The 17,616-nt window shown below is 40.4% G+C and overlaps 1 protein-coding gene and 1 long non-coding RNA gene across 15 annotated transcripts in view; one reads left to right on the forward strand and one right to left on the reverse strand.

Annotated features, from left to right (window-relative positions):
- Positions 1–11,960, reverse strand: part of HPS3 (HPS3 biogenesis of lysosomal organelles complex 2 subunit 1) — a 39,053-nt gene extending 27,093 nt beyond the window's left edge. For 3 of the 14 annotated variants that reach the window (XR_002745412.2, XR_006585415.1, XR_002745410.2), the window contains exons 1-4: positions 11,599–11,953; positions 3,167–3,658; positions 2,260–2,431; positions 2,069–2,154 (exon numbers count right to left, since the gene is read on the reverse strand). Coding sequence is in view for 9 of the 14 variants with exons in the window: in XM_045037454.1 (XP_044893389.1) it covers positions 2,069–2,154; positions 2,260–2,431; positions 3,167–3,658; positions 11,599–11,815 (967 nt within the window). In the remaining 5 variants the exon portion in view is untranslated. Of the gene's footprint in view, positions 1–2,068; positions 2,155–2,259; positions 2,432–3,166; positions 3,659–6,739; positions 6,981–11,598 lie in introns of all 14 variants that reach the window. The other 11 variants (XM_045037457.1, XM_045037459.1, XM_045037456.1 and 8 more) reach the window with 8 other exon arrangements.
- LOC123380100 lies at positions 7,277–12,888 on the forward strand. Its single transcript, XR_006585417.1, has 2 exons — positions 7,277–7,318; positions 11,288–12,888. It is a non-coding gene; the product is annotated as an uncharacterized LOC123380100 (long non-coding RNA).
- The last annotated feature ends 4,728 nt before the right edge of the window (positions 12,889–17,616 follow it).

Raw genomic sequence — 17,616 nt, forward strand, 5'->3', positions numbered from 1 at the left:
GGGAGGGGCAGAGAGAGAGGGAGACACAGAATCGGAAACAGGCTCCAGGCTCTGAGCCATCAGCCCAGAGCCTGACGTGGGGCTTGAACTCACGGACCGCGAGATCGTGACCTGGCTGAAGTCGGACGCTTAACCGACTGCGCCACCCAGGCACCCCAATATCTTCACTTTCCTAAGTAAAAAAGTCTATCAGTGGATAACCAAAGAGTTGTTTAGGGAATGCCAGTAAGAAATGAAGAGGGAGTGACAGAATTAAAATATCACCATTTTGTAACCCCTAATCAATCAACAGATCTAGGTAATAGTCATCAGTGCTATTAACATCACAAAAAGAGTCAATCAGATACCAGGTACCTTCCAACAGAAGTCAGCATGACTTGTGCTACCTAATCATCATCTTCATAAACATCACCATCATCATCATCTAATCAAGACTAGGTCTAGACCAGCATTGTCAAAAGAAATATAATATGAGCCACATATGTAATTTAAAGTGTTCTAGTAATCACATTTTAAAAAGTAAAAATAAGCAGGCAAAATTTTAATAATATATTGTATTCACCCATCATATCCATATTACCATTTCAATGAGTAGTCAACAAAAAAATCAATGAGATATTATATATATATATATTTCTTTACTAAGTCTTCAAGATATGGCATGAATTTTACACCTAACACTATATCTCAATTTAGAATAGTCACATTTCAGTGCCCAACAGCAGCAGGTGGCTAACGGCTACCATACTGAACAGTATAGTTTTATATCTAACTACCAAATCACAAGGAAATATAGGAGATACAGGAACATGTTAAATGACACTGTGGGGAGTCAATCAGCAAAATTCAGATTATGGGAAATTCTGTGGTATTAATCCAACTTCTTGCTAAATCGACTGCAAAGAAAAGAGAGGAAAAGGGAGAAGTTGACCCTCTAGCAAGGCTATGGGCCCTGTCTGGTCTCCAGCTTTGTCTAACAACCCCCTCTCCCTTGCTCTCCTCCCTTGCTTCTCTCAGTTCCTCAAATATAAGATTTTCCCTCTACCACAACACCTTTGTTGCTTCCTCTGCACCAACCCTATCCCCAAATCAGCCTTGATTCATTCTTCAGATCCTCTTTCTCAGGAAGCCTTCCCTGACCCCTAGATGAGATTAATATCTTTATTATAGGCTCTCAAGGCAGGGTTCTTTTCCCACAGAGCATTCATTTCAGTGTGTAACTGTATACTCCTTTTTGTGATTATTCAGTTAACATCTGCTTCCCCCCACTCCCAAGACAATAAGCTCCACGAGTGCAAGTACTTTGCCTAGTACTGTTCATTACTGTTCCCTAGTACTCAGCCCAATACCCAACACAGTAGGTAATCAATACATGTTTACTAAAAGAAAGAAAAAACTAAAGGAAGAACATGTTTCTAAAACTAAAAGATGAACATGTTTAATCAGAATAATATTTATATCGTTCGTTCTCTAGGCAAGATCTAAAGATGTTAAGCAGGCCAGAACTAAGCACAAAACCCAATGGCAATTCTCAGTCTTGGCTGCCCATTAGGTTCCAGGGAGCTTTTAAAAACTACTGATGCCCAGGTACCATAGTTGGCCAATTAAGTCAGAATCTCCAGCATGTGGAGCCTGGGCATCAGTATTCTTAAAAGCATCCGAGCAAACCCCATGTGCAGCAAGGCTGAAAACCACTACTCTGAATGAATTTCCATTCGGTCCACATTTTCCACCTTGTTCATAAAGCCATCCTAAGAAGCTCCGCCAAATACCCAGCTAAAACTCAGCTAAACCCCGGCTATAAAAAGGCTCCAATTTCCCTTTTTGGGCCAAGTAATCATTTCAAAAACAGAAACGGCTTTTGTCACGTCTTCTCCATGGCTTCTCCTAGCAGATACAACTTCCCTTTTCAGTGCTCACAGGAGCACTCCTTAGCATTATTTGCTAAAGAACTTGTGTAAGGTCCCAGGGAGACTCAGTAGAAGAACCTAACATAATACCCACAGCAGTCTTTCCTCCCAGCCCAGAGCCTTTTCACCTCATTACGCCATTGCACTGACATACTTACCTGTTTGGTAAATGGGTAGCAGCTGAAGTGAGTGCAACTTGATGTCATCAGATAAGACAAGGGATGAAATATCAGGAGCAAAACGTCTGTGAGTTTAAAAAAAGAGAGAAAGAAGGAGAGATCTAATTTCCATGTACTTCTAAGCAAGTAAATATATATTAAATGCTGGTGAATAAAAAGCTTTCTAATACTTATAAAGCAGGTGCTGAACGTGGTAATATTTTATGGTTTTATCATCTAATCCAGTTGACTCCAGTGTAACAGATACTCCAGACTGGCTACTTTTTTCACCAAGAAGTTCCACGGGCTTTTGACAGATAACAAAATCATCTGAGTCAAGCTGCAAAGTTTCATTACTGATGCCTTAAAAAATAAAATTTAAGAAAAGAGTTTAATAACTCCAAGTACTACTTGAGTGAAAATTAAATTTCACAACATCCTCATATCAATTAAATAGACATACAGTAACTTTATTTATTTATACATACGGACATCTCATATGTTTACAAGGCACTATGGTTTTGAGAAGCCTAACATTTCCTCATGTATTCCTCACAACTGATAAAGTACAACAGGATATTATCATCCCAATCTTATACATGAGGAAATTGAAACTCAGAGATGGTATTCCTAACCCAAGGCCATTCAACTTGTAAGTATGAGACCTGGGACTAGAAACTCCTCCTCAGCTCTTCCATTATTTCTATTGACAGGTATATGCTGAAACACACTGACATGCTATGGAGGAAGATATGGGCAGCCAGATCATAAACCAAAATCCCATGTATTAGGAATAACTGAATCTATAAATAATGTGGCTTGGTGGTACATATATATATATATTAGTGGTATGTATACACACACACACACATATATATGTGTATGTGTACATATATATATATATAATTTTATATATATGTATATATATAAATATATATATGTATATATATAAAATTATATATATATATATATATATACACACATATATATATATATATATATATATATATATATATATATATATACTAGAGCCCTTCAGATATTACCAGAAGGGTTTTCTCTACACCTAAAATAAGAAAGCAAGCTAAATTCATTTACCTTCTGTCTGTTTCATTGGATTGTTGATCTTAAGTGGCTGGTAGTTAACACTCTCTCCAGTTTTAGGGTCTGACTCCAGTTTCACGATTAAGACTTCTAAGTCTGACATGAGAGCAACATATCCAACACAAAATGAAATTTCAACAGGAACGATATTATCTATGTGTATAATTAAAGACCGTTCAAAGTCTAATATTGAGAATTCTTCACTAATGATCTGATACTTCAAACTAAATAAGACTAACTTATTTGTGCAACCAACAAGAAGGTCTCCTTTCACCGGGCAACAGGAAATGCACAAGGGCGCCTCAGAAAGCGGCATTTCAATAATAGACATCTGGTCTCTGAAGGTGTCGCTGAAGGGTGCCTCCACTTTATGTCCAACCATTCGGATACACACACGACAGTTTTCAGTCCTTTTACTTCTCCAGTTCACATATGCACGTAGAAACGTAGCTTTGTTTTTCTCTTCAATTGCTGCCAAATAGTCTCCTGAGAAGAAAGTAAGATTACACTTAGAATGTGTAATTAGAAACAACCACTTACCTTGTGCCATGAAAAGGAACTATTAGTGAATTCTAATGTGAATGGTTGAATTAAACATTGACTCAAACAAAACCTTAATCAATAGGATCTCAGGTATGTGTGTGTGTGTGTACATATATATATATATATATACACATGTGTATACATATGTGTACATGTATATATATACGTACATATATATATGTATATATACATTTAAAACATGTTTTTAAGTGTTTTATTTTTGAGAGACAGAGACAGAGTGAGAGTGCGGGGGGGGGGGTGGGGGGTGGGGGGTGGATCAGAGAGAGAGGGAGGCATAGAATCCAAAGCAGGCTCCAGGCTCTGAGCTGTCAGCACAGAGCCCAACCCGGGGCTCAATTTCACAAACTGTGAGATCATGACCCGAGCCAAAGTCAGATGCTTAACTAACTGAGCCACCCAGGTGCCCCCCGGATCTTAGGTATATTTTTAACTGACATTAGGCATTTAGGTTCTGAAATAAATCTCTCCCCATTATGTCTTATGTGATTCATGTTGCTTGCATAGAAATTTTAGTTTTCCTTATCTTAGCTCTGAATGTTTCCTGTAGGTTGAACCCCGCTTCTCACAAGTCACACTTTCATGTCAACTCTGAGAAATAGGATAAAGCTGAACATATTGAATAAAACTTAAATCCAATTGATTTTCCCTCAACTGTTGATTTTATATTTTTTAAATTATAATTTTGTAGTTATTCTCTGTTGTGAGAAATCAAAGTGGTAAAGAGATGCAAAATGAAAAGCATAAACCCTCCCCTGCAGTCCAATCTGTGAGAAGCCAGTGTTAACACACACAGCTTTCTCAAATACACATAGATCACAGAGTAGTGTTTTGTCTTTCTTCTTTTTCACCAAAATGGAATCACACCGAATATATTTAACAATCTACTACTTCTAAAAATTACCAATAAATCTTGGCCTCCAGGTCAATACATGGGTATCTAACATCCTTTTATTAAAATTATCTGCATATTAGATGTATACATGTGCCATAATTTATTTAACTATGCCCTACTGATACTCATTCAGGTTTTTCCAGTTTTTCTGCCACTTTACTTCATGCTGTAATAAATAGGCCTATACCTATATTTATTTCCTAGGGGTTTGTTTCAATGGCATGAATTCCAAAAAGTGAGAATATTGGGCCAAAGAGCAGGTACGTTTTAAATTTTAAGATGTTGCCAGATTCAGGGCATCTGGGTGGCTCAGTCAGTTAAGCATCTGCCTCTCAATTTCGGCTCAGGTCATGATCTCACAGTTCGTGGGTTTGAGACCCGCATTGGGCTCTGTGTTGACTGCACAGAGCCTGCTTGGATTCTCTCTCCCTCTCTCTCTGCCCCTCCCGCACTTGTGTGTGCATGTGCTCTCTCTCTCTCTCTCTCTCAGACACACAAAATAAATAAACTTAAAAAAAAAAAACCCAACTCAAAAAAAAAAAAGATATTGCCAGATTCTATCACAATTACATAACAGGAATTCATGTTGCCAGCAGCATCGTTTGAACATGCCTGTTTCCCCATATCCTCACTAGTACTGACTCAATGTGATGGGGAAACATGGACTCTTAAGGTTATTGTAAGTTATATTTTCCAGACCATTTCTAAAGCTGGCCATCTTCTCCTATGTTTATCAGCCAGGTATAATTTCTCTTCTGCAAGTTATCTACTTTATTAGGATGTTTAATTTGTTTTCCTTATTAAGAAATAGCAGCTCTCCGGGTAAGAGTGATATTAATCTTTTGTTGCTCATGAATAGCAAATTGTTTTTGGTAGTCTATTCTTTGACATTTGACTTCACTTATGGCATCTTTTACCATAGTAAAAATAGTCAGATATGTATGTAGTCAGATATGTATCATTTCCTGCTTGGCCTCTGAGTTTCCTAATTTGCTTACACAGTCTCCTATGTCCTCCAAATTACGTAGTTATATTCTTACATGTTCTAGTTTAGCAGCTTCTTAATTTAAATTTTTAATCTTTAGAACTTTGAGGGGGAGAAACATCAAGGTTTTTCCAAATGTAGAATCTACTGTTTACTAACAGTATTTGGTAAATAAGTCCTTTTCTAATGAACTGAAACTGAAACGCTGTTGTTAGCATAATGACTTCCCATAGACACACAGCAAGCAAGCAGCCCCTTTCTGCAGACACTTACTGGGCTGGCCAGGTCCCCTCCTCGTCCGAAATGAGCCAACCTTCCAGAAGGGCAAGGCTTCTCCTGATGCTAGTTCCTCTGATACCACAAAAATGGAACCTACACCTTTCATTCCCTGGGTATCTTGGCAGAATACCTAAACGTACCCTGCAGGCTTCATAAATTTGCTCACTCTATTCCAGAGAAGCAGTTTGGATGGAGTTGGGTCCAAAGATGCCTTGTAGCCTCCATCTTCCTAGAATTTCCTCAGTATATGATTTTTGTTTTTCTTTTTTTTAAGTTTATTTATTTTGAGAGGAAAATAGAGAGAGAGAGAGAGAGAGAGACAGAGAGATAGAGAGAATGTGGGGGAGGGGCAGAAAGAGAGAGAGAGAGAGAGAGAGAGAGAGAGAGAGAGAATCTCAAGCAGGCTCTGTGCTGTCAGCGTACAGCCCGACATGGGTCTCCATCCCAAAAACCGTGAGATCATGACCTGAGCTGAAATCAAGAGCCAGATGCTTAACTGACTGAGCCACCCAGAAGCCCCTCAGTAAGTGATTTTTTTTTATTTTATTGTGGTAAAATATACATAATGTAAATGTTACCATTTTAACCAGTTTTGGGTGTACGATTCAGTGGTATTAAGTACATTCACATTGTTGTGCACCAATCACCATCATCCTTCTCCAGAACTTTTTCATCTTCCTCAAAACTATCCCTAAAACAGTAACTCCCATCCTCCCCACCCCCCCCGCCCCAGACTCTGGCACTGACTATTCTACCTTCTGTCCCTATGAATTTGCTCACTCCAGGTACCTCATGTAAACTGAATTGCACAATATTTGTCCTTTTGTGTCTGGCTCATTTCACTTACCATAATGTCTTCAAGGTTCATTTGTGTTCAGAACACAAGGTTCAGAATTTCCTCCCTTTTAAGGCTGATTAATATTCAATTTTATGTTTACTCATCTGTTTAAGGACACTTAGGTCATTTCCATGTCTTGGCTATTAGAAATAATATTACAATGAACATGCAGGCATAGATCTGCCATATGCCACATTTTGTTCATCTTTTCCTCAGTTGATGGACATTGGGTTGCTTCCACTTCTTGGCTCTCAAAACAAACAAACAAAAAAAAAAAACGCTGCTATGAACATTGGTGTGCAAGTATCTGGACAAGTCCCTGCTTTCAATTACTTTGTTTCTATACTTCCAGAAGTGAAATTGCTGGATCATATGGTAATCCTATATTTAATTTCTTGAGGAACACCACGCTGTTTTCCACAGCAGCTCTACCATTTTACATTCCTGCATTGCACAGGGGTTCCAATTTCTCCACATTCATATCAACACTTGCTCTTTTCCTTCTTTTTTTAAATAACAGCCATCCTAATCGGTGTGAAGTGGTATCTCATTATGGGTTTGATTTGCACTTCCCTGGTGAAAATAATGGTAAGCATCTTTTCATGCGCTTGTTGGCATCTGAAGAAATGCCTATTTGCCCATTTTTGAATTGGCTTTTGTTGCTGTCATTAAGTTATAGGAGTTCTTTATATATTCTGGATATTAATCCCTTGTCAGATATATGCTTTGCAAGTTATTTTCTTCCATTCTGTGGATTGCCTTTTCAATCTGTTGTTAGTGTCCTACTGTCTTTGATAGATGCAAGAAAGTTTTAATTTGGTGATATCCAATTTACTTTATTCTTTTGTTGCCTGTGCTTTGCATATTCAAGTTAGTAAATGAATTTTAAAACCAAGAATATTTGTTTAGTTAAATAAAATTGTTTTATTCATGCATCTACAAACATACACCTATTTAACTGATAAAGTCTATATACCTTTTATATATAATCTCCAAACTGTAGATAGTGCCCATACTGTTTTCAGCTTAATAACTTGTTTTATAATAATGAATTAGAACTTGCTAAGTGTGTTTACCTGATGAACATTATGATCAGAGATTTAGAGTTCTCTCAGTTAATCCTCACAACAAACCTTCATGAAACTATCTCATTCTCCACTTTATAGATCAGGAATCTGGGACTCAGACAAACTAGGTAACTTGCCTAAGCAACACAGCCAACAAAAGATAGAACTGGGACTCAAACCTGGATCTGGTTAGCTCAAAAGCCGATGCTTATTCCCCAATAATGCTATTTCTCAAAATGTTAAAAAAGAGATACAAGTCTAAAGGAGTCTGTGAAGGTTAATAGCTCTTTATGAAAGACAGAAACTAAACTCTTTTTCAATTTAATTTATTTAAACAGACGAAAACAGTTCGCCTATTTCTCCCACTGCCCCCACCAATTAGCTTTGTTTTCTTCTGTTGTCTTTCTAGTTTTAGATTCTACATATAAAAAATCATATTGGATTTGCCTTCCTCTGTCTGACTTATAAACTTTTTTAAGCATTATATGGTCAGGACTTTATTCTACTTATTTTACAACAGCTTCTGTCTTCGTTAAGTAAATTAGAAAAATGTTCTCATATTTATTCTTTTTTTAATGTTTATTTTTGAGAGCGTGCGTGCATGTGCAGAATCCGGGAGGGGCAAGAGAAAGGGAGGCAGAATCTGAAGCAGGCTCCGGGCTCTGAGCTGTCAGCACTGAGTCCAACATGTGGCTCGAGCCCACAGACCGTGAGATCATGACCTGAGCTGAAGTCGGACACTTAATCGACTAAGCCACCCAGGCGCCTCTCTCATATTTATTCTTAAGCTAAGAGTCACTGATTTTTAAAAATAAGAAACTTCCTGGTTAACACTAATACAAGATTAAGGAAAAGGCAGCACTCCTGTGACAAAATTGACATCAGAAGGCAGAAATAATATACAATGCATCAAAATATGTTTTATGGCTTTAGAAAAGTTAAAAGACCGCAGGGCTTGGAAAGGATGTAATAGACAGACTCGTTTAATACACTTGTGCTAAAGAACAGGCAATGAGGGCCATGTGGTCTTGTCCTTCCTGCCCAACCACCTTCAGACACCCCATAAACAAGTGTCCAGCATGAGAGCTCCCACACAACACGCAACTCTGGCTACCAGGTCTTTCTCCTTTGAGAGCAATAAGTTCTCACATCTCCTTTTCCTCAGTTCACACACAAAGCCTCAATTAAGTTTTCATTACTGATAATGATGTTAGGGGCCCCTGTCCTTCAAATTTCTATCTACATTCTTCCTACCACCCCCAAATTTTATAAAGGAAGAATAGCATCCCGCTAATTAGAGATTAAAAAATGAAAATGTTTTCTACTTGGGTAAGAGCTGCAAAGCACTTATAGTAAATATAAATGGCTGATGTAAAATTCATTCTGTGTTTGACAGGGGGAGATTTGCTACAGAGGAAGACCCTAGGCACTTAGAGCAGGAATTCCCATGTCTAAATTACTGTGAATGGGAAGAAAGAAACCAAAAGGAAAAAGCTGGAAAGTGGAAGACAAGTTATCTGGATATCAGCATAGCGAGGAGTCATCTTTGTGTAGAATAATAGAAGCTGTACCCAGGGGTTGTACCCAGTCTTCTTCAAGTTGAGGATTGAAAGTTACCCTTGAGCTATCTGACCCATGCTAAGGCACATACCACATGACTCCTGAACTTTCTTTAGGACAGCCAACTGGATTATAAAAACGTCTTTGTTTTTCAAGGCCTCATTAATCAGGTTACCATGCTACTCGCTGCTTACAGCAGCCAGTATGGCTCTAGGTGGTTCTCAATCTTGGCTAAATATTAGACCCACCCCCGTGCTGGGCCACACCCCCGAAAACTGACAGTTTCTGTGAGGTTGTGGTCCAGGTATCAGCACTTTTTCAAGTTCCCCCAGGTGATTCTGATACACAAGTAGTGACATCCAAGGGTCACCAGAATCACCACTACTGACAGGCAAGAAGACCAGAGGTTTACATAATGTCTGCCGCTTCCAATTCTAGAATAAACATCGATTTGGAAGAATAGGTCAAATCATGTAAATATGTCTGCTCTCTCTGTCTCTGTCTCTGCCCCTTTCTCTCTTTCTCTCTCTCTCTCTCTCTCTCTCTCACACACACACACACACACACACACTCACACACACACCCCACACCTTGAAACTGGGGAGTTTGCCACTCAGTAGAGCTCTTGAAGGTGAGAACCTCCATGCTTAAAAGGGGAGCCAGATGAGGAAAACTACCAATATTGAAAGATGATTAAAAGAAAGATTTCAGTAGAAATACCCAAATCAGAATCTTCTGCTGATAGAGAACACACAGATCTAATGAGTGGCTTTCAAAAATATCTGTGGTTGGGGCGCCTGGGTGGCGTAGTCGGTAAGCGCCCGACTTCAGCCAGGTCACGATCTCGCGGTCCAGGAGTTCGAGCCCCGCGTCGGGCTCTGGGTGGATGGCTCGGAGCCTGGAGCCTGTTTCCGATTCTGTGTCTCCCTCTCTCTCTGCCCCTCCCCCGTTCATGCTCTGTCTCTCTCTGTCCCCAAAATAAATAAACGTTGAAAAAAAAAATTAAAAAAAATATCTGTGGATCAGTGGGGGCTTCTGTTGTTGTCTTCGCTAGTCAAAAAGCAAAAATAACAGCACAATAAGTTGCTCATAAAGCAAAGACATCCAATGTTTGAGGCTGTTTTTTCTCTTATGGTTGCAATTAATAGTCGGGCTTTTCATTTTTAAAAATATGTATCTTTACTTGACAAAATGACCAGTCATATATATCATACTATGGATGATACCCCATAGTTTTTTACTGATCCACAAAATCCCAATGTCTGGAAATCACTGATCTAGTAATTCACCTTTTTTTTTTTTTTAAACAGAGACTGAGACCCTAAAGTTTCTATTAACTCAACACCCAACCAGTTGCAGACACAGTAGGAATTAGAATGAGATCTCCAGTCCTCCAAGTTCATGCTCCCTACTTTATTAGTAAGCCCCTAAGCCATAGGCTTTTCCACCATAAATACTGCCACTTACACATTTACACCACTCTTGAAAACCAGAAATCCAACTTTAAGTGGATTATTAGGCAGTTAAAAGAATCCTATGATAAATCCTTCTGTAATCTAAATACCTCCTATTTTTAAATATTGAATTTTTCTAAAATAGAATATACTCACACCTGATATATCTCTTGGTGCTGTTTCACATTTCGGTGGGAAAAGGGTAATGGGTGTTATTACACCATTTTGTCAGGGGCGGGGTCTATGGCCTGAGTTCCACTTACATAGATTTAAAACCCAGCATATAATGTGAGCTTTCAAAAACCGACAAGAAGTCGATAAAGGTATAGATGTAAAAGGACTGGCCACGAGTTGGCATATTTATTGAAGCTGGAAGTACTGGGGCGCAGGATACTATTCTCCCTACTTTGGTATGTGTTTGAAATTTTCTATACTTTTGAGTTTAGGTGTTTGGAGTTTTATTGTTTGTTTTGAAGTGTCTCGGCTGAGTGGAACCCAGCCACCCAACCACGGGCCTTTCTCCTGAGCATGCGAGATAAGGAGCAGTCAGATGCAATCCCTCCCCACCCCCCACTAGAAGCAGGCGCTCACCTGCGGTTGCCAGGACTACCATGGCGCAGCTCAGAGCACCTTCAGCAATCAGCCGCCGGACCCCCAACACCATTCGGCAAGTTCCGGGAAGCACGAAGTCCTCTCCCCACCCAGAGTGCCGCCGAGGACGCTCGGTCCTCTAGGAAGGAGGCCCCAAGCTGGGGTCCAGGCACCCCTTGGCCTCGCCATTACTCACCCGCCTCGCTGTAGGCCAGGCACAGCACCCTGCCCAGCGTGGAAAAGGCGCACCTCGGCTGGCACAACTCCTGTCCCGCCACTGCGAATGCCTCCACCTTACAGCCTGCCGCCACGAAGAGAGCGTCGCGTCCGCCGCCGCAGAACCGCTCCGGCTCCAACTTGCAGGGCACCACCTGCTGCGACCCGAACGGGTGCAGATTGTACAGCTGCACCATCCTGGCGACCCACTGCGGGGCAGCCCGGCGGGGCGGCTCCCTCCTGCACGCCCCGCGGGGCGCCTGGAGACCCCGTGCCGGTCACCGGAGCTGGACCACTTCCGCCAGCGATTGCACAGAGCCGAGTCACGTGAGCTCCACCCGGGTCGCCTGCGGCTCCCCTTCTTAAAGTGGCTGCTAGTTACGGGGCAAGGCCCGGCTGGGGAGGAGTCGCCTCTGCCCGGCGCACCCGCGCCCCACAGGCCCCTAGTCCTGGGACTTGGACCTGGCCGCCCTGTGCTGGCACTGCTCCGCGCTGCGTGGTTGACGGGCCTAGAGACCTCTGTGCCCCTTCATTCGTCATTTTACAGCCCTGTTTTGGGCTGGGCGAGATGTTTAGGCCCTTGAGTACGTTTAAACATTTGATCATCTAGGATCTTGTACCATTTTGTTCCTGATTCAGGGGCATCACTCGTGTCTCCCTGATAGCCTGTGAGCTTCTGGAGGATAGGGCTGGGAAAACTGAAGTGCAGTGCACACGGCTCAACTCCGGGCTAAATATACTGAAGAGTTGTTTGTTGGAAGGAGCAACACTTAGAATGTACTTAGCAAAAGAAAAAAAAAATTTGCTGAAGAATCGTAGACATCACCTAGTAAACTCCAGATATTTGACAAAAGATTAGTTTGAGCCCCAGAGGATGGAAGGACGAGGGGTGAAATCCACTAGCTCTCAGTCCAGTGCACCTACGACTATAGTATAATCTGGCCTGTATCTATTCCTGATGTCTCAACGTGGAGCTCGTGGTTGCAATCCCAATTTAAAAAACAAAACAAAACACGTTTAGATGGGGCTCCTGAAGTGGCTAAGTCAGTTAAGAGTCCAGCGCTTGATCTCAGCTCGGTTCTTGATCTCAGGGTCTTGATCTAAGGGTGGTAAGTTCAGATCCTACGTTGGGTTCCATGCAGGGCGTGGAGCCTACTTAAAAAACAAAAACAACAACAACAAAAAACTCACACATTTAGATAAAGGGAGTGTTGGAACTACTGTTTACGATTTATCCAGAAAATAATGTATGTAAGTATGGATTGAGGGATGTTCTCTTACTTTTGGTGTCTCTTTACTTATGCAGAGTTAAAAGAGAGAGTACATTTTTCTCTGGTCAGATTCTATTTGTCACCCTCATAAGCCCTTTCTTCAAAGAATTTACAAATTAGGTGCAATTGGATTGAAGTTAAACTCTACCTCCATTTTCTGTGCCATCTAGATGAAGAAAGTACCCCTTAGTAGTATGGTACTCTCCTTAACCTCATCCAACCAATAGGAACTCTTTGGGATAAAACCATTCACCAAACTCAGTGAGGCAAAGATTTGGACAAGGAAGTTACTCTGTTCATCAAGCTAGGGCTGAAAACTGACAGAAGGCTCCTATAGAAAACAAAGAGCCTAAGAACTGCTTACAGTAACTCATTCAGATACAACACTCATGAACACCCCTTTCTCCACAAATATATGCCATACTGTTTTTAAATTTTCTCCTTCAAGACTGAAAATTACAATTTCTTTTGTTTTTATTTTATTTTTTTAATTTACATCCAAATTAGCTAGCATACAGTAGATCCTTAGTGCCCCTTACCCATTTAGCCCATCCCCCCTCCCACAACCCCTCCCGTAACCCTCAGTTTGTTCTCCATATTTATGAGTCTCTTCTGTTTTGTCCCCCTCCCTGTTTTTATATTATTTTTGTTTCCCTTCCCTTATGTTCATCTGTTTTGTCTCTTAAAGTCCTCGTATGAGTGAAGTCATATATTTGTCTTTCTCTGACTAATTTCGTTTAGCATAATACCCTCTGGTTCAATCCACGTAGTTGCAAATGGCAAGATTTCATTCTTTTTGATTGCCAAGTAATACTCCATTGTATATATATATATATATACCACATCTTCTTTATCCATTCATCCATCGATGGACATTTGGATTCTTTCCATACTTTGGCTATTGTTAATAGTGCTGCTATAAACATGGGGGTGCATGTGCCCCTTTGAAACAGCACACCTGTATCCCTTAGATAAATACCTATTAGTGCAATTGCTGGGTTGTAGGGTAGTTCTAGTTTTACTTTTTTGAGGAACCCCCATACTGTTTCCCAGAGTGGCTGCACCAGTTTGCATTCCCACCAGCAATGCAAAAGAGATCCTCTTTCTCCACATTCTCGCCAACATCTGTTGTTGCCTGAGTTGTTAATGTTAGCCGTTCTGACATTAGGTGTGAGGTGATATCTCATTGTGGTTTTGATTTGTATTTCCCTGATGATGAGTGATGTTGAGCATTTTTTCATGCATCAGTTGGCCATCTGGATGTCTTCTCTGGAGAAGTGTCTATTCATGTCTTTTGCCCATTTCTTCACTGGATTACTTGTTTTTTGGGTGTTGAGTTTGATAAGTTCTTTAGAGGTTTTGGATACTAACCCTTTATCTGATATGTCGTTTGCAAATATCTTCTCCCATTCTGCCGGTTGCCTTTTAGTTTTGCTGATTGTTTCCTTGGCTGTGCAGAAGCTTTTTATTTTGGTGAGGTCCCAATAGTTCATTTTTGCTTTTGTTTCCCTGCCTCCAGAAACGTGTTGAGTAAGGAGTTGCAGCGGGCAAGATCAAAGAGGTTTTTGCCTTCTTTCTCCTTGAGGATTTTGATGGCTTCCTGTCTTACATTTAGGTCTTTCATCCACTTTGAGTTTATTTTTGTGTCTAGTGTAAGAAAGTGGTCCAGGTTCATTCTTCTGCATGTTGCTGTCCAGTTTTCCCAGCACCACTTGCTGAAGAGACTGTCTTTATTCCATTGGATATTCTTTCCTGCTTTGTCAAAGATTAGCTGGCCATACGTTTGTGGGTCCATTTCTGGGTTCTCTATTAGGTTCCATTGATCTGAGTGTCTGTTTTTGTGCCGTGAAAATTACAATTTCTGTACTAAATTACAATTTCAAGACTAAAATTACAATTTTATTGTCATTTCACCTACATTAAAAATGTCTATTTTGGAGAAAGAAGTGAGATTTGGAACCCCAATCCCTTCTAGAGATAGCCACTGAACTGGATTATTTAAGATTCTTAGGAAATAGACATGCTAGCCAAGGGAAGGTGGGGGATGTGCCTGGTTTGTACAAGCAGGAGTCGCATCCTTGTATTCCTGTTACAAATGTAGGGGCAGCATTGGGCACACCATAATTTCCTTATGGGAGGCTATGTTGGTCTGCTAGGGTAGCCATAAGAAAATACCACAGACTAGATAGCTTAAATAGCAGAATTTTTTTTTCATAGTTCTGGAGGTCAGAAGTCCAAGATCATGGTGTCTGCAGTTCTTGTTTTTCCTAAGGCTTCTTTCCTTGGCTTGTAGAGAGCCACTGTCATAATTCATTTGGGCTGCTATAACAAAATCCATTTGGGCTGCTACAATGAAATACTAAACAGCTTATAAACAACAACTATATTTGTCACAGCTCTGGAGGCTGGGAATTCCAAGATCAAGGTGCCAGCATAGGGTAGGATTAGAGACCTCTTTGAGGTTGTAGACTGCTGACTTCTTGCTGTGTTCTCACTTACTGGAAGGGACTAGGGAGCTCTGTGGAATCTCTTTTATTTTTTTATTTTTTTATTTTTTTAAATTTTTTTTTAAATTTTTTTTTCAACGTTTATTTATTTTTGGGACAGAGAGAGACAGAGCATGAATGGGGGAGGGGCAGAGAGAGAGGGAGACACAGAATCAGAAACAGGCTCCAGGCTCTGAGCCATCAGCCCAGAGCCTGACGCGCGGCTCGAACTCACGGACCGCGAGACCGTGACCTGGCTGAAGTCGGACGCTTAACCGACTGCGCCACCCAGGCGCCCCTGGAATCTCTTTTATAAGAGCACAATTCCCATTCATCAGAGTTCCACCCTCATGACTTAATCACCCCCCAAAGGCCCTACCTTTTATTACCATTGCATTGGGCACTAAGATTCTAATATGTGCTCAACAGCATTGATCATTAGGGAAATTCAAGTCAAAACTGCCGTTAGAGACCACTATACATTTATTGTAATAACTAAAATTAAAAAGACTGATCATAACAAGTGGGGGTGAGGACAGGGAGCAACTTATGTGGATGTCAAATGGTATAATAGCTTTGGAAACAGTTTGGCAGTCTCTTAGAAAATTAGACATACACCTACCATATGGTCCAACCATTCTACACCTAGTTCTCTTACCCAAGAGATCTGAAGACAGACATATATCCTTAAAAGGACTTGTACACATTCTCATGGCAGCGTTATGTTTGATAGTAAAAAATCGAAAACAACCCAAAAATCCATCAACAGATGAATGGATAAACAAGTTTTGTTTTACCTGTACAACGAAATACTACTCAGCAATAACAAGGAATGCACTACTGATACATACAACAACACACATAGATCTCAAGATAATTATGCTGAGTGAAAGAAACCCAATAAAAATAGAATATACTCTTATTTAAATAAATGATTACATTTATATAAAATTCAAGAAAATACAAACTATTGTAACAGACAACAGTGGTTGCCTGGGTCTGAGTGATGGACAGGGAGGTGACAGAGGTTACAAAGGAACATGAGCAAACTTTTGGGAATGATGGATATGTCCATTATCTCTTTTTTTTTAATGTTTATTTATCTTTGAGAGAGGGACAGAAAGAGTGCAAGCTGGGGAGGGGCAGAGAGAGAGAGAGAGGGAGACACAGAATCCGAAGCAGGCTCCAGGCTCCAATCTGTCTGCACAAAGCCTGACGCGGGGCTCGAACTCACGAACTGTGAGATCATGACCTGAGTCGAAGTTGGACGCTCAACTGACTGAGGCACCCAGGCACCCCAAATATGTCCATTATCTTGATTTTCATAATGGGTTTCTTGGTGAATACATATGTCATATCTTATCAGATTGTGTGCTTTAAATATGTGGATTTTTTTTTTTAAGATTACAAGACATGTAACAGGTAAGAGACTTACCCAAATCATACTGCTAATTAGAGGCAGAGTAAAGCTCATTGTATGAACCTCAATTATATAGTAGGTACTTCATAAGTATTCCTTTCAGAATTTAACGTAAAAAATGATGTGGACTGGAGTTCAGTGGTAAATAATGCGTTCTAAGATATTTGCTATGTTAAGGAAAACATTTTAAAATTCTAAAGACTAAAAAAATTTTTAAATAAAGGGGAGTACCTAGGTGGCTCAGTTGGTTAAGTGTCCAGCTTTGGCTCGGGTCATGATCTCAAGGTTCCTGAGTTTGAGCCCTGCATCCAGCTCTCCACTGTCAACTCCACGGAGCTGCTTCAGATCCTTGGTCTCCCTCTCTCTCTGCCCCTACTCTACTTGTTCTCTCTCTCTCTCTCTCAAAAATAAATAAACATTTTCTTTAATTAAAAAAATTTTTTTAAATAAGAGAAAAAGAAACAGTGTCACTTTCATGCGCAGAACATTCCAATGGCTTCCCACGGTATTCAGATCAAAACTGAATTTTCTTGGCCTGTGAGGCCCTGCATGATCTGGTCAACCTCATTGTGTCTGTCCAACCTCATTTCCTACCATTTCATGGTGCCACAGACACAGAAGCCCTCTCTCTGTTTTCTGAACATCCGCTACTCATTCTCTTAGGATTTTAGCACTTGCTGTTGCCTGTACCTAGAACCTGTTTCCAGATCTTCCCTTGACTTACTGTCTTGCTTCTTTTTTAGGTCCTCTCTAATATTACTTCTCTGACATTCCATGTAACATGCCCTCCAGAAGAAAAGTGTAGACTCACTTTTCTTCTT

This window comes from Felis catus, chromosome C2, assembly GCF_018350175.1.
Source record: "Felis catus isolate Fca126 chromosome C2, F.catus_Fca126_mat1.0, whole genome shotgun sequence".
Classification (NCBI taxonomy): Eukaryota; Metazoa; Chordata; class Mammalia; order Carnivora; family Felidae; genus Felis; species Felis catus.